At 47.3% G+C, this 22,400-nt stretch overlaps 1 protein-coding gene across 3 annotated transcripts in view; it reads left to right on the forward strand.

The window, feature by feature from the left end:
- GALNT10 (polypeptide N-acetylgalactosaminyltransferase 10) overlaps nt 1-22,400 on the forward strand; it is a 180,234-nt gene that overhangs the window by 45,701 nt on the left and 112,133 nt on the right. The window contains exon 1 of one of the 3 annotated variants that reach the window (XM_036014109.1): nt 20,672-20,875. The exons of the other annotated variants lie outside the window; for them this stretch is intronic. Within the exon in view, the coding sequence (XP_035870002.1) occupies nt 20,846-20,875 (30 nt within the window). The 5' untranslated portion in view covers nt 20,672-20,845. Of the gene's footprint in view, nt 1-20,671; nt 20,876-22,400 lie in introns of those variants that run through there. 3 annotated transcript variants of the gene reach the window in all.

Below are 22,400 nucleotides of genomic sequence, written 5' to 3' on the forward strand. Positions count from 1 at the left end.
ACCTGGCTGCTCAGCCCTTCTCCTCCCATCTGACCTCGCACCCAGCAAAGGGAAGGGATGACCCTACTGGATCAGGCAACACTTTGCTGTTCCATTCGTTGTCTCTCTCGCTTCTCTGTGAAGCATGCGGAGTTACCACTCCCCTCTCCGACCTGTCCAAACCGTGGCTCAGAGGAATTCAGCACTTGCCCAAGGCTCCGTTTCCAGCCAGTTGCAGAGTCACTTTGGAGTCCTGTTGGCTGGCCTCAAAACCAATGTTCTGTTGACTTCTTTATGCTCTTTTTTAAAGATTTTATTTGTTTTTTAGAGAGAGGTGAAGGGAGGGAGAACAAGAGGGACAGAAACATCACTGTGAAAGAGGAACATGGATCAGTTGCCTCTCATACGCGCCCTGACTAGGGGCTGAACCCACAACCCAGGCCCCTGCCGAGAGCAGGAATCGAACTAGCAACCTTTCCCTTGCGGCACAGCCCCCAACCAACTGAATCACGCCGGTCAGGGCTTTTTATGCTCTCCTGCCCTTGTGACTGTATTTTACCTGTGTGGAATTGCCTGCACCCTGGATCTTAAAGTTGAATTTTGGAGGTTAGAAAACCATACTTTATCTCTGCTTCCCAGTATTTTCTTTTCTTTTTCTTTTTTTTTAAGTCATTTGTCTTAAGATGCTTTCAGTTACAAGTGACAAACTTCCCATACTGGCTTAAGCACAAAGGGAATGTGTTGGATTATGAACTGAGAATGGGGGAGGCGCTGCCTTCAGGCATGGTGGGAGCCTGGCTCAGATGTCTTCCGGGGTCTCTGCTCAGAGCCGCTGTCCCCCTCCAGGCACCGAGGCCTCCGGTAGCCCCAGGCAGCCTTCCTGCAGCCTGCAGAAAGAGAAAGGCTCTCCGCTGATGCTGCAGTCAGGGTCGCTGAACTGGTCGTCTGGGTCTACTTTGAGCCGAGTAACTCTTTCATTGTGGTCAAGAAAACACCACCCTCTTGGGGTCAACTTCCCATTTATGAAACTGGGGGAGAGGCCAGCCCCCGCCCAAACATCATGTACTGACAGTGAGAGAAGGCTGGTTCCCCAAGATCAGGGTGAAGGTTCTAGAAAAAAGGGCTGGAAGCCGAGCAGGCAGTTGCCTGCTTTTACATTAAAACAACAGATATCTTAATGTTCATTATGTGTCTCAAGGACCGCATAAACACACTCAGTCAGGACCCTGGCTTTCCAAGAAAAAAGGACCGAATGCAGAATTTTAATGCCACTTCACTCTCTTATCAGCAGTTGAGATGCTCTCTTTAAAAAATGAAAGCACTGTTGGGACATTTGCCAGAGCGACACTTTTCATAATAGAAAAAGCAAGGGCAAGCTTTATTTTCTCACGCATAACTAATATACGTACAATATGAATTTCCTAGGGTCTTAACCCGACTCCCTACCAGAGCAGCGCCTCATTTATCTGGCATCATTAGGGAGCTAGGTTTCCTGGATGAGTGGATTTTGCAGATGTGTTTGTGTTTTTGAGATTTAAATATGTAAAAAATAATCTTTCTTAAAGCACTTGTTTGTACTAACAGAATATATTGATATTGTGAACCAAAATGAACATTTTTAAAGCCATTTTGCTGCATGCTTCCTAGAGGTTAGAATACGTTTCAGTGGTCATGAGAATCCATAGAATAAACATGACCCTGTTTTCTGGACATGACTTGTGGGTGGGTGGGGAGGGTGGCCGGCCGTCCTTAGGAACTTTTCAGACGAAACCTGAGCTGATTTCATTGCTGCCTGCTTCCTTCTCTCCCGCCTCTCTTATCCCGTGTCTCCCATTCCAGTTCCTGTGCCTTGAGGGAGAAGCAGACCTCCCACTGGTCCAGAGGCTCCCTGGAGGACCAGAGGCCAAAGGCCTCTTCTCCAGGGTCTCTCAGCTGCGGTGCCTTTTCCTGCTTTCGTGTGTATTGGCTTGAGCTGTTCTCCAGCACTACTTGGTCTTCACTTCATTCTAGAGAGTCATCGAGCCTTGCCAGGAGAAACCAGAGAGTCTAGCTTTTTTAAACGAATTGCATTAAAATTCACACCTATACCTTACTTAGTAAAGGGGGCAGGACAGGGATTCTGTTATTTTTCTATAAATAAATCCAAAGACTGTGGGGCTTGTCCAGTGCGGACTCACACTGGGAAGCCATCGATGAAGGCTTTGGGACTGAGCACCGGATAAATGGGGCGTTTACTGGCCCACTCGCTGATCCCTGCTAGGATCCTGTCACTTCGGGGGATGTGGGTTTTCTACGGTTTGTTGGCCCTCGTGCAGAATGGCCAGCCTGGTCATCTCTGCGAATGGTCCTTATTTCCTGTCCTGTGGAACTTTTTCTGCCAGGCAGGTGCAGAACATTATGGCCTGGTTATTCGGGACAATTCAAAACTCGTAGCTTCGACCATGACGTTTCATTGTTGTCGGCAACCCAGCAAGGCTTGCCTCTACTGCCCTGTGTGAAGATCACGCCAAAAGTCCAATGATATTTCTTTTGGATGGTGTTTTTTTTTAACTTTATTTAGTTTGGTTTTTGTCTTTTTTTACTTTTTATTTTGATATAATTTTAGATTTACCAAAAAAAGTTACAGAAGTAATCCTTTGTGCCCTTCACCCACCTTCTCTTAATCGTGTTAACATCTTACACAGCCAGGTACTGTGTTCGTCTTACATAGTACCATTATCTGGGCCATGGAGCAGTGTTATTAACCGACCTATAGACTTCATATGAACCTGCCAAAATTTCCCATGAATGTTCTTTTTTCTGTCCCAGGCTTCCACGTTACATTTGGTTGTCACACGTCTTTAGTCTCCTCCAACCTGTGACGTTGCCTCGGTCTTGTCTGTTTTTCGTGACCGTGACACTTTTGGAAGGAGCAGCCAATTATTTTGTAGCATGTGCTCTGTTCGGGCTTGTCTGACATTACCCCTGATCTGCTGGACGCATTTGGGCAAGAACACGACAGGAGTGACCTGTGCCCTTCTCGGGGCGTCACGTTAGGGGTACCTGATGTCTTACTACTGGTAGTATTCAGGTGACAGGTGCCAGGTTCATCCAGGATAAAGTTACTGTTCTTTGGCTTTTCAATCAATAGGTCATCTTGTAGGGAGATACTTTGAAATTGTGTGACTATCCAGTTGGAGGACAGTCTTCTTCAAAGGATGTGGGAGACTCTAGCGTAGGAAACAGGGGGAGGTGCATTGTTTTCCCTGACACGGACATGAGATGGGGCCAGCATCCCTGCAGCCTCTCGCCCCCTCCGTAACGCAACCTGAGTTGTGAGTTGTGTCTGTTGACCCCTCTGCCTCCGTGGAATGCTGCTTGAAAATCATGGCTCTTCACTGTGGATTTTGACCTTTGGTGTTTGTGATACTTAGGATGTGTTATGAGTCGCTGTCCTCAAAATACTCTAAAGGGTGATATTCTTCCAAACCGGAAGTAGCAGAGTTAAATTTAGCTTCAGCAACACGAAGCGTAGCCAATGCCAGCCAGCGGACGTTTGATTGGCCCCTCTGTGTGCCAGTCACTGCGCTAGGACCAGGGACTATAAAATCCAGAAGGCACAATCCCAGCCCTTAACCCTGCATCTTTTCTTTCGGAGCAGAGATGACTTTATCATCTAGACCCAAGGAAGAAACATGAACAAACCCCCTCAAAACTGACATTTGGGGGGAAAGGTACTTGAGGATGTTTGGTTTGTGTGTTGACTGCGTGCATTGGCCACTTTGACCTAAGTAGCCATCGTGTGTTGGTCCAAAGCAGTTCGTTTTCCTCTGAGAAGCATACGTGCTTTAGAGGAAAAAACAGAGGCAGAGAGACCATGGTAACCATCCCTGCCCAAGGAAAAAGCCACCCTTTGGTGCCTTTGAGTCTCCTTCCCGAGGCTGGAAGACTCCGGATTCTCGTCCTTCATGGGTGAGGTGTTGGAGCTGTCCGCAGCCCCATTGTTATTCCAGACACTCGCCGCCTGCACGCTTCGCGCCCAGGAGGGAGGCTAGGCTGAGCAGGCTGGAGCTCGCTCAGCCAGGCATCTGCCTGCTCCTGGCAAAGGAGATTACGCCTCTGGAACGGAATTTTCTGGCTGAGCCTTTGTTACTTAATTAGTCTCCTGTCTCTTTTCCCTTCAGGACCGTGGCAGGATCCAGGACGCACCCTTCACCCCCCTCCCCATTTAGATGAATGCAAATACGTCTAATGAAGTTTTTCAATCGTTCATTTTAAACAGATCAGAAAATTGTCAAAACCACTGTAGTCACAGGGAACACAGGGGTAGAAATAACTTTTCAAGGCCTATGTTTCTCAAGGGAGTACAGTAGTAAATACCATCTCTTTAAATTCTGTTTAACATGAAGCCTTTATTGACTTCTCATGATGGTTCTGCACAATTTAATGCTCCTTTAAGTGAATATTATTTAGCTTCTTCACTCAAGTCAATGCGGCCTTGTGGATCTGTAAATTTAGATGCTGATCACAACCAGAAGTCAATGTATGAAACGGTTACAATTTAATTAACTGGTAATAGATCTTATGCAATGTCAGGTTAAAGGGAATGTATAAATATTGCTTTATGAACCAGCCTTTGCAGAAAGCACAGACACCGGCCATTCTCTCCTCTCTCTCTCATGGGATGAGTTATGGGATGGCCCTATTAACTGCAAAGCAGTGTGAGGTGCGATGGGAGGAGGGGGGCATTCTTAAATGGCTGTGTCCAGCCAATCGGCCTCGAAGAACCTGACTTCAGAGGTCAATAAAGCTTCCTGACACTGAATTTCATTTTATGAGGCACCATTGAAAGGCATCAACTCATGGTTTGTCTTCGGCTTAGAGAGAATGTTTTGAAGGTTCATACGTACATTTGAGCTAAAGGGCAAGAATTATTTCAACCTATTCACCTTACAGGAGGGAGGGGGGACCAGGAACCTGAGGCCCAAAAGAGAGGGACCTAGCTCGTGGCTCTGTCCAGCAGCACCACATGCTGTGGGTGAAGTCAACTCGTGGAGTTTACTCAAAGCCAAAAATCCGTTGGGAGTCTTGCCCTAGCTACTTGCCTCTTTAGGAGCTGAGGCCCTCGGGCACTGGAGTTCATTCATTCTGGAGCTCTGATTTAGCACCAAGGAGAAAAATGTTCCATTGCCCTTCTCCTCCAGCCGGGTAGGCCCCAGGAAAGAGCTTGATTCTTACCGCCTGAAGCATGTGTCTGCCACAGCCCCGGTAGACTGGAACAAGCCCTGGACTGGGAGTCATGCCCTCTGTGAACGACACCTGAGGCAAAACCCCAGCACAGGTCAGGGGCCCCACACGGGCTCCCTGCAATTCTCTCGGCCAAGCATTGCTTGTGTTTTGTTGTTGCTCATTTCTGTTTCCTGCCCAACCGAAAGCTCAAGAGGGAAAATTCCTACCCATCTAGCTCCACGTGGTGCCCCCAGGGCCTAGCACAGCACCTGGCACATGGTGGATGCTTCATGATTACTGTTCAAGAACTAAAGATGCCCTGGCCGGGCAACTCACTTGGTTGGAGCGTCATTCTGATGTGCCAAAGGTGCGGGTTCGATCCCCCATCAGGGCACATGCAGGGGGCAGCCAATGAATGCATGGATGGGTGGAACAACAAATCAGTCTCTCTCTCTCTCTCTGAAATCAAGAAATAAAAACAATTTTTAAAGCATGAATGAGTGAATGTCAGATATGTGAACCTTCATCAGCAAAATGAGAATAACTTGACCCTTTCTGCCCTATATGGGGCCGAGGAAGGTAACCTCTGCAGAGGAACCATGAGGTGTTGCGTGAGTGTGACGAGGTAGTTCCTGTGAGTTACTAGTAGTATGGTGACCTCGGAGGTGTTAGCCATACTGCATTTAGCTCTTCCTGTGACTTCCCTTTGGTGAGAATGCATCTCAGTTGTTCAGTAGCAGGCACTGACAGTATCCTGCCTAGAATGAGAGACTCCTTGATGTTCACGGAAACCTCACGTGTCCCTCCACCCCCACAGTATAGACTAGGGAGGAGCCCGGAGACATTGATTTACCTGCCTGGCGTCCTGGAGAGAATCCACGGCTAAGCCAGGACTAGGTCCCCGGGTTCCCTGCTGCGTCCCCCCAGCTCCATGCTTTATCTTCATTCCTGTGAGAGAAGCTGTGGAGGATTTAATTAGCCACAATCTGAGGTGTGATAACATGTCAAAGCTCGTTACTGTGGTGGGGCTGGTGGGCTTTATTCTCCCGGGCCACCCCTTGTAGTTCAGTGACCCCAATTAACTCCAACACTCAAAACAGCCTAGCTGAGCAGGTGTCACCAAGGGCCATTGTGAGGCCGGCTCCCAGGTTCCCCAGTGCCCCTCAGACATGGCCTCCTCCACCTCAGCCTGACCCACTGTCCTTCCCCTGAGCCCCCATGGGTACTGATGTTGGGAAACATTTTTCAGTTCAAAGGCATGACATCATTCTGCTTGGCACGAAGCAGGACTCCAGCCAGAGCTCCTAGAAGGCTAGGCTGTCCCCTCCCTTCAGGCTGCACCCTCGTGGCTCCCAAAGGGCCAGTATGACAGATAGGAGACGGGGCCTCAGGACCCACCAGAGTCAGGGAGGATTCCCTTCTCGGGACTAGGTGCTTTTTGTTACTTGCATGTTAACATCAGAAAAGGTGAAAGAAGGCTGGGAACTGGCCCAGGTTAAAGGAAATGAAAGCGACGTGACAAGTAAATATAATGCAGAATCCCTGATTGGATTCTGGTTTGAGGGGAAAACAGCTGTGAAAGCAATTAGGAGACAGACAATAGCAAGTGTTGGGGAGGATGAGGAGAAGCCAGAACTCACTACAGTGCAGACAAGCCTGTGAAGGAGCACAGCTGCTTTTAGGAAGAGTCTGCAGTTCCTCTAAAGGTAAAAGGTGGAGTTACCCTGTGACCCAGTGATTCCTCTCTTAGTACACGCCCAGAAGAAATGAAAACACACACCCGTGTCCTGACTGGTGTGGCTCGGTGGGGTGGGCATCGTCCCACAAACCTAAAGGTCACCAGTTTGATTCCGGTCAGGGCACATGCCTGGACAGTGTGCCAGGTCCCTGGTTGAGGGCGTGCGAGAGGCAACCAGTCGATGTTTCTCCCACACATTGTTGTTTTTCTCTCTCTCTATCTTCCCTCCCTTCTCCTTTCTGTAAAAATAAATAAAACATTTTTAAAAAATAGACTTCCGACCAAGATGGAGGCATAGGTGGATGCACCATACCTCCACGCATAACTAAAATAGGGACAATTTAAAAACAGAATAACATGCAGAAATGACAGAAAATTGATCTGAATGGAAGTCGGACAACCAAGAAGTTGAATTAGACCTGTGCATCCAGACCAGTAGGAGGGGTGGAGACCAGCAGCCAGACTGGGGTCGAGGCACGGAGAGCAGAGAGCGTTGGGACCAGTGTGTAAGGCATCTGGGGCACGCAAGACCACAGCAGGTGGACCCTGAGTGCACAAGTGGCAGCTGGCGGACCCCGGCCGAGGGGTGGCAATCGGCAGACCCAGTGAGGTGGCGATTGTAAAGCAAGGCAGTGTGCGCAACCCAGGACCCCAGCGCTGGGAAATAGAGCCTCTGGGCACTGATTGAGGACACCTGTGGGAGTTGAGGTGCACGGAGAGACACCCAGCCTCACAGGAGAGGTCCTTGGAGGGTCCCACTGCATGCACAAGCCCACCCACATGGGAATTGGCACTAGAGGGGCCCAGTTTGCTTGGGGGGAAGCAGCAGAAGGGACTGAGGTCCCACAGAGAATGGAGCATGAGAAAACTGTACTTGAACAATGATTGAAATAAAAAAAAAAAAAAGAGAGAGAATGGAGCAACCACCATTGTTCCCTCTGAACCCCGCCCCCACATACAATGTCACAACCCAGCAACTGAGATGCCCTGCCCTGGTGAACACCTAAGGCTCCGCCCCTCATACGTAACAGGTGCGACCAGACCAAAAAAAAAAAAAGAGAGAGAGAGAGATGGCTCTAACAGAAGAACAAATCAAATCCCCAGAACCTATCCTTTTAAGCGACTAAGAGATAGCCAACCTATCAGATGCACAGTTCAAAACAGTGGTGATCAGGATGCTCACAGAATTGGTTGATTTTGGTTGCAAATCAGATCAACAAATGCAGGCTACGATAAGAGAAATGAAGGAAAATGCACAGGGAACCAATAGTGATGGGAAGGAAACTGGGACTCAAAATAATAGAGTGGACCAGAAGAAAGAAAGAAACAACCAAACAGGAAAGAATGGAGAAATAAGAATTCAAAAAAACTAAGAGAAGTTTAGGAACCTCCAGGACATCTTTAAATGTTCCAACATCTGAATTATAGGGATACCAGAAGGGGAAGAGGAAGAGCAACAAGTGGAAAACTTATATGAACAAATAATAAAGGAGAATTTCCCCATTCTGGCAAAGGAAGTAGACTTCCAGGAAGTCCAGGGAGCTCAGAGAGCCCCAAAGAAGTTGGACCCAAGAAGAAACACACCAAGGCACATCATAATTACATTAGCCAAGGTAAAAATGAAGGAAAGAATCCTAGAAGCAGCAAGAGGTAAGGGGACAGTCACCTACAAAGGCATTCCCATCAGACTGTCAGCTGATTTCTCAAAAGAGACCTTACAGGCAAGAAGGGGCTGGAAAGAAGTATTCCAAGTCATGAAAGGCAAGGACCTACATCCAAGGTTGCTCTATCCAGCAAAGCTTTCATTTAGAATGGAAGGGCAGATAAAGTGCTTCTCAGATAAGGTCAAGTTAAAGGAGTTCGTCATCACTAAACCCTTATTTTATGAAATGTTAAAGGGACTTATCTAAGAAAAGAAGATAAAAACAAGTTTAGTAAAATGACAGCAAACTCACAATTATTAACAACCACACCTAAAACAAAACCAAAAGAAATTAAGCAAACAACTAGAACAGGAACAGAACCACAGAAATGGAGATCACATGGAGGGTTAGCAACAGGGGAGTGGGAGGAGGAGAGAGGGGGGAAAGGTACAGAGAATAAGTAGCATAGATGGTAGGTAGAAAATAGACAGGGGGAGGGTAAGAATAGTATGAGAAATGTAGAAGCTAAAGAACTTATAAATGTGACCCATGGACATGAACTAAAGGGGGGGAATGTGGGTGGGAGAGGGTGTGCAGGGTGGAGGGGAGTGAAGGGGGGAAATGGGACAACTGTAATAGCATAATCAATATATTTTAAAAAATAAAAGTATGTCCATGTACAAATTTCTACATGAATGTTCATAGTAGCAGCATTATTCATAGTGGACAAGAGGTAGAAACAACCCAAATGTTTATCAAATTATGAACGAACATATAAAATGTGGTATAACCATACCGTAAAATAATAATCACCTCTAAAAAGGAATGAAGTGCTGATTTGTGCTGCAGTATGGATGGACCTTGGAACGTTATGCTGCCCAAAAGAAGCTGGATACAAAAGGCTGTGTGTTATGTTATTCCGTTTGTGTGAAACGTCCAGAACAGGCAAATCCACAGAGACGGAAGCACAGATCAGTGGCTTCCAGGGCCTACGGGAGGGAGAAAGGGGCAGTGCCAGACCCTGGTCTGTCCCTCAAATGGGGTTTCTTTTTGCAGTGGTGACAGTGATTCAGAATTAGCGGTGAAGATTGCCCAACTTTCTGAAAGCGCTAAAAGCCACTGAATTGTATGTTTAAAATGGTGAATTTTTTTTAAATAAATTTTTGTGTAGCCATTTTTTTAATTTATTTATTTTAGACAGGGGAGGGAGGGAGAGAGAGAGAGAGAGAGAGAGAGAGAGAGAAAAACATCAATGTGCAGTTGCTGGGGGTTATGGCCTGCAACCCAGGCATGTACCCTAGCTGGGAATCGAACCTGCGACACTTTGGTTCACAGCCCGCGCTCAATCCACTGAGCTATGCCAGCCAGGGCCTAAAATGGTGAATTTTATGTTGTCTGAGTCATGTCAATTTTTAAAATAAAAAGCAACTTGGGGAACAGGAGGGAAATTGGAGTATGGAGTGCATGTTAGATAATAGTTAAACCGATGTGATAATGGACTTGGGGCGATTTGGGAGAGTGGTCTGTTGTTTGGGAGAGGTGTGTCTGGTTGTCCAGCGTCATGGCATCTGTAATGTACTTTCATGTGATTCGGTAAAAACATGTTTAGACAGGTTAGTGGGCAATTGTAAGATAGTAGTAATTGGTAAAACCTAGGTGAAGAGTTTCCTGGTTTTTACTATTCTTATAACCTTTCTATTGAAATTGTTCAAAATAAAAGGCTGGTAAATAATAGGGAGGTGGTGAATGGGGTTCCTGGCCCCAGTTCCTCTGTGTGTGTGTGTGTGTGTGTGTGTGTGTAAGCAGTGACCTGAGTGAGCATTCCTGTTCCCCTACGTAGCAACTCTTTGAAGAAAAGCCAGAGCTGTCCCCAGGGTTTTTATGGAGACTTTACTAAGTAGCCACGATTGACTAAGTCATTGGCCGTTTTTGATTGATCCAATGTCCAGCCCCCATCCTCCTCCCCAGAAATCAGGGGTGGGACTGAAAGGTCCAGTCCTCTAACCACCTGGTAGGCTCCACTGTCCACCAGCCCCCTTCGTGGGTGGGGTCCTAGCCACCTCATTAACATAACAAGAGACACTGTTGCCATTCTCCTCACTTAGGAAGTTCCCAGGGGTTTGGGAGCTGTGAGCCAGGAACTGTGGCTGAAGACGCAATACATCTAAGACATCTGTATCAATCATCTGAATGAATATATGTATATAACCTTCTGTATTTCACAGGGGGGGGGGTGGAAATGTTAGAATACCAAGGGACAGTGACAAGTCAAAAGTCTTCCCGGCTTTCCAGCTTGACCCTTTAGTCTCAGTCAGGATGAGACTAAACAGACTCTTGTTTCAGCCTCCCGCAGGGGGAATCACTTCCATCCCAGGCCCAACGGAGCCCACTCACCCGTTCTTAGGGAGTGCCTGAAACCACAGCCAGACTCGTGGGCGGGCCCGTGTGTCAGCGGTCGGAGGGGAGGGTGCATCCTGACCTCCAGGGAGCCTAAAGTGACACCAAGGGGGCCACCGGTCATGGCTCCCTCCTGACCCCACTCCTGGGGTGGGGAGGAGGCATGGGGGTGGGGGGAATGTTTCTCCTCTCTTCTGCAAGGGAAACACTAAAATAGCCAGCAAACACAATTTCTGAGGAGAAAGAGTTTTCAGGGTTAATTTTCCAAAGGTTAATTTTCTAAGCCCTCTGTGCTCTTCCCTCGTTGGCAGGAGCTGTATTTGGGGTGGGGCTGTACAAAGCCTGTTCCCTGTGTGGCAGGGAACACACAGTGCTGTAACCTGCCAAGTTCCTTGTTTCTTGTCCCACCCCCCACCCCCAAGTATGGAAAAATCAGCAAGGTCTCAGGCAGCCTTGAGACATGACGAAGGGCTGAGCCACATCCCTTCCAGAACACACGGTGAAACCAGTCATCGAGAATGTCCGCCCTGGAAGGGACCTCGGAGCTGCCTCGTTTTCCTGGCTCAGACGAGGCCTTCCGCAAGAATCCCATGGCTCTCACACCACGTGCCCGCCCAGGACATAGAGTCAGGGGCATTGGCAGGAGCATTTACGCCAACCGCTTTTACAGTCTGCAGGCTGATTTTTCAATGCGCCGATTTGCTATGAATTTATAGAGTGTTTTGATTCTAAATTCACAATGTGCATCTTTAATGGCTCCAAGTTTGGATAATTTCATGCTGTTTATATCCTAGCAGCCATGGTTTATGCATATTTCCCAAGTTATTACCCTCCTAGGAGCAGAGTGAACAACCTCCTTTCACAAAAGACAGTCCCATATGTCCTGGTTTAGTGCATCTCTTTCCAGGGCCCGTTCCGCATTGAGATGTGAGGAGAGCATGACAGCTGGATGAGGCCCCGCCTGGCTTTGCAGGCAGGTGGGTTTCGGGGCCTCCTGGACCCTCTTGCCTGGCTCCCAGATGGTCGTGCATTTGAAAATTACAAATTAGGCACTCACTTCGCAGTCTCCTGGAGTCCTGCTTTTGAGACATTTTCAACCTCATTTACCAACAACAAAAAAAATGTTGCCCACCTTGATTTCCCATCAGGAAAGAATTTTGTTAGAGTGCAATGACAGCCTCAAAAAAAAAAATGGTCCAGGGATTTTCTTTCTGAGAGTCCTGCCTGAGGAGGAAGTCAGAAATGAGAGATGTACAGGATATTTTTTGAAACTTAAAAAAAAATTCTTACTGTATTAAAGTATGTGTAATATGAAAAAAATTTAATAATGGAAAATTGGAAGCAATTAAATGTCCAACAGTAGGGGATATGATTCATCCATGTATTAGAATATAATACACCCTTTGAAAATACTTTCAAAGAACTTATAATAACGGGAAATTTCTCTTGACACAATGATAGGTGAAGAAAGCCAGTTCCAGACCTCCAATTAGGCCTTCAGATTTCAGACATATATGTTGAAACTAGATAAAGAGTGTCACCACATAATTGTTAACAATGGTTATTATTGGGTTGGTGGGATTATGGAGGACTTTTTAGAAATTATTTTATTTTAAGATAACTGCAGATTTCACGTGCCATGGTAAAAATATTACAAAAAGATTTTGTGTACCCTTTCCCCAGTTTCCTGTGGGGGGTTTAAATTTTCATTTCTGTGCTTTTCTCTTTTCCAAAATCTATAGCCAGGGAAAATAAGGATAAGGATTGTCATTAAACAAAAACGAAATAAGCCTTACCCCCTTTTCTGGAGAACCTTGCTCCAAATTGTGTTTGATCTCCGCTTTCCCTGTCCCCTACCCTGCCGCCCGTTAGGCCCCTGTTTTGCGTTTAGCACCTGCTAATACTGTCGGTACTGGGATCTTTTCCTGTGGACGGAGGGGCTTCCATGCAGTGAGTTCTTGTTAAAGAAACGAGGCACAGCTTCCAGAAGCCATAGGCATACTCAAACTCTTTGGAGACAGCAGAAAAGAAACACTTCTATATTAAAGCAAAGTGAAAGTGAAACACCCATATAACAACAGAGCAGAGAGTAAGATTTGGGATACGAGCTGAATATTTAAGATTAAGCACAGTGCTGTTCGAGAAGCATGCTCGTAGATGTCGAAGAAATGCCTCTTGAATTGAATTATGCCGTCTGCTTCTTCAGCTGGCTTCTCGTTCCAGGGGGTGGTGTCAGGGAACGCACAGCGCTGTAGGGAATCACTGGGGAGGAGGCTGATTGGAGTCACTCTCCTTAACTTTAAAAAAAAGTGCCCTGGCTGGTGTGGCTCAGTGGATTGAGCCCTGGCCTGTGAACCAAAGGGTTTTGCATGTTTGATTCCCAGTCAGGGCACATGCCTGGGTTGTGGGCCAGGTCCCCAGTAGGGGGCACATGAGAGGCAACCACACACTGATGTTTCTCTCCCTCTCTTTCTGTCTCCCTTCCCCTCTGTAAAAATAAATAAAAAAATATTTTTTAAAAAAAGTGATTTAGATTTCCCCTCTGCCCAGGGCATGTTTCCTGAATGCACACTGCCAGGAGTCAGGGTCTCTGGGTTGGAATCTTGACCCCTGCACTGACCTCCGTGGGAACCTGGCAGGGTATCTGGTCTGCCGGACCTTTTTTTCCCTCACCAGCCCTGGGAGCTGTTCAGACCAAAGTCATCATGGCTCAGGGCCCTCTAACTCTAAGATGCCGGAGGTCGGTCAGCCCAAAGCATGCGACATTCACAGGGTTCCCAAACTCCTCACACCTGATTGGAAGTGCACAATGAACATGCAAGGAGCATTTAAGCATCCTTAGAAGTTAGTCTTCATTGATTTGGGTATTCCTCTGCCTCCTTGGTGAACCTTCCTGTCAACACCTCTCTTTTGTCATTTAAAAAAAAGGCCCAAGAGAAAGAAGGTTGTAAAAGTGATTAAGAGGATACCCCTCTCTTAATCACCCCTTTCTTTCTTTCGCTTTTTCTTTCCCCTAAAGATTATCTTGGGTATATCAAAAGCAATTTTTATAGGCAGGTTGGTCTTTTACAAGAGATGTGTTTACCAAGCATGAAATTAACATTTTTGCACAGTGCCAAATAATTGCTTATAACATGGTGACTTTAGTGGGAAGTTTGCAGCTTGAGCAGTTATTAGCAAGGTCAGCTGGCACATACAATAATGCAATAAGCAGACTCTCCATCACCAAAGCCAAGTTAGCACCTTGTGAGGGCATAGGTTCCTCCCCCTGGGGATTTCTCTCATGAGGTCGTCTCAGATGTTGGGAGCAGTGTGGTTTATTGGCGCTGCAGCCCACCGAACACTTCAGACTTCTATCTAGTTGCAGGTTAGTGTGTGACTGGATAACCAGTGGTAAACTTAACTGAACTTAGCATCATTTTGCCTCAGAACAAGGGTCAGGTCAGGCTGGAGATGGGAGGGATCCACAACCTCAACAGGCTTTTTACAGAGAAGATGGGCAAAGTGATTTCACACCTGCAGCTGAACAACATGAGATTGCTGGTTTCGTGGGTGACCTAGCTCGGAAGGTGGCGATGACCACTTCCACATGTCTGGCCCTTCCTTGTCACAGAATGCTTTCATGTTCATGGTCTTTTCTGAGCCTCTGCAGAGCTGACGAAGTAGCCTGGGGAGCCATTATCTTCCTCCTTCTTCAGATGAAGAAACTGAGGCCTGGCCATTAAAGTGTCAAGCCCAGGGTCACGTGTGAAATCACAGCAGGTGGTCAGTGGGGATTAACCTGCTGGGGACAACTTTAATGTAGCTCACCCTATGCCTTGAATGAGAGAGAGAGAGAGAGCTTGGACTAGTGACGTGATTGAAGGAACAGCAGCCTGGGCAAATATTTAACTCCTGTAAAGGAGGGTGGGGCTTTTTGTAGAACAAATACTGCTTAGTGTGCTTAGTGTGGGGTTTCACAATAGAGTCATAGGCTTCTTTAGATGATTTTGCTACATTTAAGCCTTCCAAGGCCAAGGGTGTGTGTGTGGGTGTGTCTGCTTATCTTACATGTCCATTTCTATCTGGCAAAAAGCTGAAGTTAATCTATCTATAAATTTTGTGTTCTTTGAGCTCTGACATTTCAGACAGTGACCCAGTAAGTGCCACGTGTCCAGTCATCTGTGACTGCTTTAAGAAACTAAAAAGCACTCCGAGAGGAAGGGGCTGAAAGCCGGACATGCGTGTCGAGTCCACGCACAGATGCAGGTCAGCCGACAGAGCGTGTTACCCAGAAATTAAGCCCTCTGCCGTAGGAAGACAGAGGCTTCCACCTTCCCATGCCTCCTTGTGGAACATTTACAAGCATGAAATATGAAATGGGGCCGTTCACATACAGCCGTTTTCTCAGGTCTCACGCCTTGCTTTTGAATAGGCTGCATAATACAATGTATAATTATTCCCTGCCTGGGGGCGTATTTTTGCCTTCTGAGTGATAGTTGAAATTTCTTTTTTTTATTATTATTATTATTGATTTTTTAAAGAGAGAGGCAGGCAGACATTGATTTGTTTTTCCACTTATTCGTGCATTCATTGGTTGATTCTTGCATTTGCCCTGACTGGGGATCAAACCCGCAACCTTGGAGTATCAGGATGATGCTCTAACCAGCCGAAGCTTGCCAGCCAGGGCCGATAGTTGAAATTTCTCGGTAAGTGAATGCCATTGACAGGGAGCCTCTCTTTTCACACCTCGGTTCCAGGTGGCCCCTCTGTGGCCATCCTTCTGGCCACACTGGCCTGCAGGGCTGGCTGCCTGCAGTAAGCACTTCACTCATTTCACCATGAACGGGCTCCCCAGCCTCTGTGCTTATCCCAGGAGAATGGGGAGGGCTGTGCACCTCTCCGGAGGGAGCCAGGCCAATCTGATTAATTAAAGTAAATAGGGGAGTGATCGGCAGTGGCTTAAGCTCCAGGCAGGTAACCTAGGCAACAGCAGGGAGTCTGTACTTCTGTTGACAAGTAATGTGGGGATTAATTTCTTCACAGATCTAGGGCCTTCTCTTCCGCTCAGAGTCCACTTCAAGAGCCCTGAGAGGGAGGAGAATTGCTAATAGTCTGCAGGGGGCACCGGAGGTGTTTTGTCCCCTTCAGGAACACGATGTGGGCAGCTTCATGGGCGGGTGTGACGTCAGAGGCCTCAGGGTCAAGAGCAACTCCTCAGCTGTAGTAACTTGAAGAATTCCCTCCTGAGTCTTGGGTTAGCCGGCCCCATGTTCCCATGCCAGCTACCACGTCCTAGTCAATCTTCTCGTCTATGAAACAGGACAGTAGTGCCGCCTTCTAGACTTGTTGTGAGGATAAGGCCTATAAACTGCCAGCATAGCCTGGCACATAGGAAGCCCAGTGAGTGTTGGCCGGCTGGGTTTTCTCTAGGACAGAAAGAGGCTCTGGCTGCTCTGTCTGTCCTCTTTGCTATGAGGAGGCAGTAAATGGGCTCAGCCTGGAAGTGGGTGTAGAGCGGAAGGCAGGTGGGAAAGGGGGCTGCAGAGAGGGAATGCAAGAATGACAGGGGTGCGGCAAGCAGACAGGGAGATTGGAAGTGGGGGCAGCAGCCTGAGGGCCAGGGACCAGGGAGAGGTGGGCATTGCACCCAGAGAGGAACCGAGGCTGCTAGAGGGTCTCTTGAGGGCAAGGGTACAAAGGGGTTGCCCCTTCCAGGACTTTGGTTCCAGCCTGGGTCCCGACCCCTGGCCCAGACCACTTGCTGAGCATGCACTGTTACAGCTGCTGCTCCCGGCTTGAATGCTGCCCAGCTGAGAACGCGATTCTAGTTGTTTCTATGCCATATGATGCAAAGGCCATAGGGAAATATGGTCACACGAGAAAGGCCTGAGATTTTCCTGTTCAGTGAGTAAGGCCAGAAGATGTATAATGTGTGGTTTCTGAAGCTGCAGATGGATTGGGGAGAGAGTTTGCAATCTGTGGAAACATTTAAGACTTGCAAGGTATAAAGGAAGAGAGAAATGTCTGGAGCATAACATCCAGTAAACAGCCCTGGCTGAATTATCTCAGACAAGCCAACCTCAGGGGCTCAGTTTCCTTATTGAAAATTTTGGAAAGAACACTCAAGAAGCTGTTGAGAGCGGTTGTCTCTAGGGAGGTGGGCTAAGGGTTGGGAATGGGGAAAGATTCATTTTTCCTTGTATGCTTTTTTGACTTTTTACCTCTCTCACCATGTGCCTTTATTATCTTTAAAATTGCAAATCAAATTATAGGTTTGTCTTTAAAAAGTGCAAGGAAGGGGTTGGCTTAAATTCTTGGTTTTCAAAAAATTTGGTGTGTGTTTTTGTTTTCTTAGCATTGGAACACTGGTCACACAATCTTACCTGAAAGCCTAATGAGTGTGTGACGAAGAAGAGACTGGAACCCCTCCTGCCCAGACTCCCCTGCCCCCAGTTCCCATGCAGCATCCGGAAGGGATCCCCTGAACACAGTTTGATAATACCCGAGTTGAATGTTTTCTCTCAGGCCCCGCCCACCTCTCCAGTCCTGTGCTTCCTCCCGTCCAGTTAGCAAAGGAAGTTGTTCGCAGGCTGCCGCTTCCACTGCTGCCGCCGCAGGTGTGTCCCGCCCTTCCGTGAGGCGGTCGTGCCCAGCCTGGGTGTCACTCAGACTCTGGGAGGCAGGAAACAGGCCACCCTTGGATTGCTTGTCCTGGGTCGAAACGATAGGGAAATGTTTTAAGGTGGATTTTGCAGCCGTTTCAGGTAAAACAGACCCTGGGGCTTTGATAGGCAGGATGCTAACTGCACAGTGCGATGCTATGAGATGGGAGAAGACCGTTCACCTTGTAAAAGCGTGCTTGTGAGCGCAGGCCCACTGCCTCTCCACACTGTGGTCTTGGCAAGTCACCTAGCTCCTCTGCGTCTCTTGCTGAATCAAGGGGAAAGGGGAGATGCTGGTGCCTGGTGTTCCCACGACTGTCTCATCATATTCACAGGTTCCACCCACACTCGAGGGGGAGGGGAGTCTAAGAGGATGAGGGACACTGGGAGTCATTCTTAGAATGCTGCCTACCACAGATGGTTTGGTTCGCAGTGAATGGGAAATTAAAGCAAAGTGGTTCTTCCTCGCAGATAGTTTGAAAGCATTGGTTTAGAATCCAGTAGAAAGGAATGACATGGATACAAATGGCTCTGATTTGAGACAATAAGTGCTGACTTCCAAAAAGAGAAGGGGAGAGAAAGTGCAGTGAGTGGTCAGCGGGAGGAAAGAGTATTGTTTAAGTGGAGGGGAATAGAAGTGGGGTTTGTTGAGGTTGTTGTACTTGAACTAAACATTGAAAGACAGGTGTGAGTTGGATATTTAAAATACTAAGCAGGAGAACTGGATTCCGAGTTATCATTCTGTGTGGCACCTTTGTGTGCAAACACAGAGCTGGACTGAATTCCCTGACTCCTCTCTAAGGTGATTTTGTCCCTTCTTGTTACCACAATCCGTGCTGCATGACGAAGCACCCCAGTACTCAGTGACTTCAAACAACAACCGTCTGTTATCGTCTGTGGGTGTGCAGATTGGTCGGGTGGTGTCTGTGGTCTGGCTGGGTTCTCTGCTGCATCTCTGCTCAGTCGTGGTGGGCCAGGGGGCCCTCCTGGCCTTGGCTGGGTTCTCTCCTACGTGTCAGCTGGTCTAGGATGACCTTGGTTCTCCACGTGCCTCATCTTCCACTTGCCTTTCACATCTTTCTTGCAAAGCATCCTAGGCTCGTCCCCTTCGAGGAGGCAGAAGAACGAAACACGGAGTGAAAGAGTCCAAGCTTCTCATTTTTTTGCCAAAGCAAGTCACATTGTTTTGACCAAAGCAAGTCACAAAGCCTACCCAGATTCGGAAGGTGGGGAAATAGACCCCAACTCTGCTTAATGGGAGGGTTGCGTGAGTCCATAGCAAAGGACACTTTCAGCCAACCCACCACAGCCATCCTGAGAAATCTTCCTAAATTCTCCAGAATTTAAAAAGAATCCTCCCTCCCAATCTTAAATGCATTGTTTCTCAAGCTAAGCAAGGGTTTGGGGGAGACATTTACATGTAAGAAACCATTAAAAAAATATAAAGTGATCTGTTAACCAGAGCTATAAGAAGCAAGGCTTACAAAACAGTCTGTGGCCTTCTGTGTGAGTAGAAGACAAAAGCAATATTCCCGGGCAGGCAGCCTTATCGCCTTTGTTTCTGTGGTACCTTGACCCGTGCACATTGTACTCATGAGTCAAAGCCCAGCCCCAAAGCCCTCTGCGGAATAGTTCCCAGAACAATTATTCAAGGAGGATAATTTATGCCGCTTCTCCCAGATCCCAGTAGCAATTTTTAGAATGAAATGATCTCAAACCTGGCCCTGTAACATAGAAACAGTGTCTTTTATGATATTCTCTAACGCACCTAACCCAAGGCTAGCAAATAGTAGTTGCACAATAAACATTTATTAGGTGAGTGAGTAGATAGGTGAGTGGATGGGTGAGTAGACAGGTAGATAGATGGCCTGTGCTTTAGCAGTTGACCGACGCCTTCCTTTGGAAAAATATTCACATAAAATGTATTTCTCTCCTTTCACGCCAGTGTGTCTGCTTGAAATCTTTGTGTAATTATTCCATGTCGATGTGCTTCAAAGAAAACAAACAAAAAGCAGTTGCGCGTCACTGAGGGGAGGAACTGTGTTGTGTTCTCCCCCTTAAGCCTCGATGTCATTGGCGCACATTTCTGACGAGGTCCCTGAGTTCCCTGGGATGTTAATCATTCTCCGGAGGGTGGGGGAGCTTCTCAAACAAATGCGTGAAATGCTGGATTAAACAAAGTTAAGCAGCTTTCTTTTCTGTGCGACTTCACGGACTGTAAATATGTTAATATACTTTGTGAATCTCCAAGAGGGCGTGAGAATATGTAAGGGTTGAAAATTGGAAGGATTAGCTCTCTGGTGGGTGAGGGACATCTTAGCAACCTCAAATCTTCTGATCCATAAACATGATGTATCTCTCTATTTATTTAAATGTTTGGTTTCTCTCAGCAGCATTCTGCAGGTTTTTGTTAAATTTATCCATCAAATATTTAACATTTTTGATGCCATCGTAAATGGTATGTTTTATTTCAACTGTCAAGTTTCATTAGAAATACAGTTGATTTTCATATGTCAACCTTGTGTTCTGCACCACCGCTAAACTCACTAATTATACTAGCTTTTGTGTAGAGTTCTTAGCGTTTTTAGATAATCACATCATGGGCAGATACTGTTCTGACCTGCAGTGCACAGTCCGAGAGTGGAAGGCAGGACCCGCCTCCCGTTCCGTTCTTCCTAAAGGTGGAGCCAGGAGTCCGAGGCCTGGGTCTCCAGATCCCCCTTCAGGGTCCTCTCCACCACACCAGGTCGCTTCTCAGGCTTTCAGCCTTCACGGGCAGAAGCTCTTATCAGTTAAGACTAGATTTGAACGGACTACATACAATAGAAGTTTGTTTTTCATTCACATAGAAGTTCAGAGGTTTGCAGTTCGGGGCTGATATGAAAGTCCTGCCCCATAAAGTCCTTGGGGACTTAGGCCCCTCCCCACTACTGGCTTCACCACCCCAAGAGCACACACCCCTACCTCATAATTCAGCATAGTGGCGTTTGCATTCTAGGCAGTGAGATAGACGGAATAAAGAGCAGCAGCAAAGGTGTACACACGTGCCTATGATGCTTTTTCAGGTAGGTCCCATGGGCTTCCTCAACACCTGCACTCACAGCTCATGGCTAGAACCTAGTCTGACCACATCCAACTGCAAACCTCCCTGGGAGATGGCATCTTCGTTCTGAGCAGTCCTGTTCCCAGCTAAAATTTCCATTGCGGCGGGAGACAAAGAGAACGACTCCTGGGGGATGCACAGCAATTTCTGCACGGACCTTAAGGTTAGGAGTGCAGAAAGGGAACAGTTTGAAAATGAGAGGAGGAGGAAGGAGGAAGAGTTCAAAGTCTGTTGCACCTTTTGGAAATCTTTTTGGATTCAAGCAGACCAGCTCTCTCTAGAGTTTTGCAGCTCATTAAGTCGGCCTGAGGCCATTTAGCAGGAGGATGAAGTTAATCCTCAGAACCCCTTTGTGCTATTAAGTCCTTGCGACTGTATTAGACATGTCTAATCATGGATGACTTTCTTTCATCTAGAAAAGATAAAACAAAAGATGTCTCTGCTCATTCATTTCATTCAACAAAAATTGCAGTCTCCTACCCTTATGGAGCTCACAGTTTGGGGAGAGACAGGCAGTAATGAAATAATCACTCAAATGAACATGAAATCACAGAGGAGTGGTAAGGATGCTATAAGGGCACTCTCAGGGACATTATCTAGTCAGGGAGGTCAGGCAGGCTTGCCCGGGGGTTGGAGCCATCCCTGCAGGAGGGTCTAATTTCAGAGCAGAGTGGTGTGCTCTGGGAAAACCATCCAGTGTGCTGTGGCGGTTACACCTCGGATATCCTGCCTGGGGCACCGTGCGTCTCAGAGACCATTATGTGAGAACAAGAATGTTTGGTGAGGGGCAGGGAGCAGTATCAGAGCAGGGGATGCCATCAGTCACCTTCTGCTTCCCCACCCCACCTCACCCCACACTGGGGGACCTTAGGAAGCAGGGAACAGCCTGCCAGCTTAAAGATCGAAGGTTGTAGAAATCAACCAATGCACAACCTGGCATGCGTACCCGGGAGTTCACTCTTCCTGCTCAGGTGGACGTGGCAGATGGGTCCTGTCCTCTGGCCAACACTGGCTAACTGGTGAGGGCCGTGGGGAGCACAGTGTTGAGAAGAATTCTAAGTCTGGGACCTGCAAGGGAAATGTTATTCTAGGTCGACAGCGCGTGCCTTCATCCAGTGTGACTGTAGTGAACAAAGGGGACAATGTAAGTCAAAATGCTTGTAAGTTGCAAAGGACTGTTCACATAATAGCTAGGAATGGTAGCTTTGGTTTGTACTCCTCCCTAAACCCAAATGCTGCTGAGAGCTTCTACTTGCCACCTCTCCTTTAACCCTCACAGTCCCTTTGTGCTCGGTACTGAGCCATGGCACAAGGTGGGTCTTTCTGACTCCAGAGCCAGGGCTCTCATACACTTTTTGCCATCTTCAGAAAGCAGGGGGTGATGATTGATTATTGCTATTGAGAGAGCAACTACTCTATTCCTTGGGGGCTTGGTCCTAATTCCCCAACTGGAAGACTAATTGGATGTGTTTGCAGTCATTTTTCGGTTCTCGAAAGGCTTGGAACGAGCCTTCTGCTCAGCTTGCCAATCTTGCCTGCATCCGTCTTTACCTGTAATGACCCTCTTTTACGGCCAGTTTGCCGAGCCTCCAGAAAGAACACTTGTTAGAGGGTTTGCTGTGGTTGATTGTACGTCTGATTTGCAGAGACTTTCAAGACCCCTTGTGGGCAAGGTGCAGGAGAACGAT

The sequence above is a fragment of the Phyllostomus discolor genome, chromosome 13 (assembly GCF_004126475.2).
Source record: "Phyllostomus discolor isolate MPI-MPIP mPhyDis1 chromosome 13, mPhyDis1.pri.v3, whole genome shotgun sequence".
Classification (NCBI taxonomy): Eukaryota; Metazoa; Chordata; class Mammalia; order Chiroptera; family Phyllostomidae; genus Phyllostomus; species Phyllostomus discolor.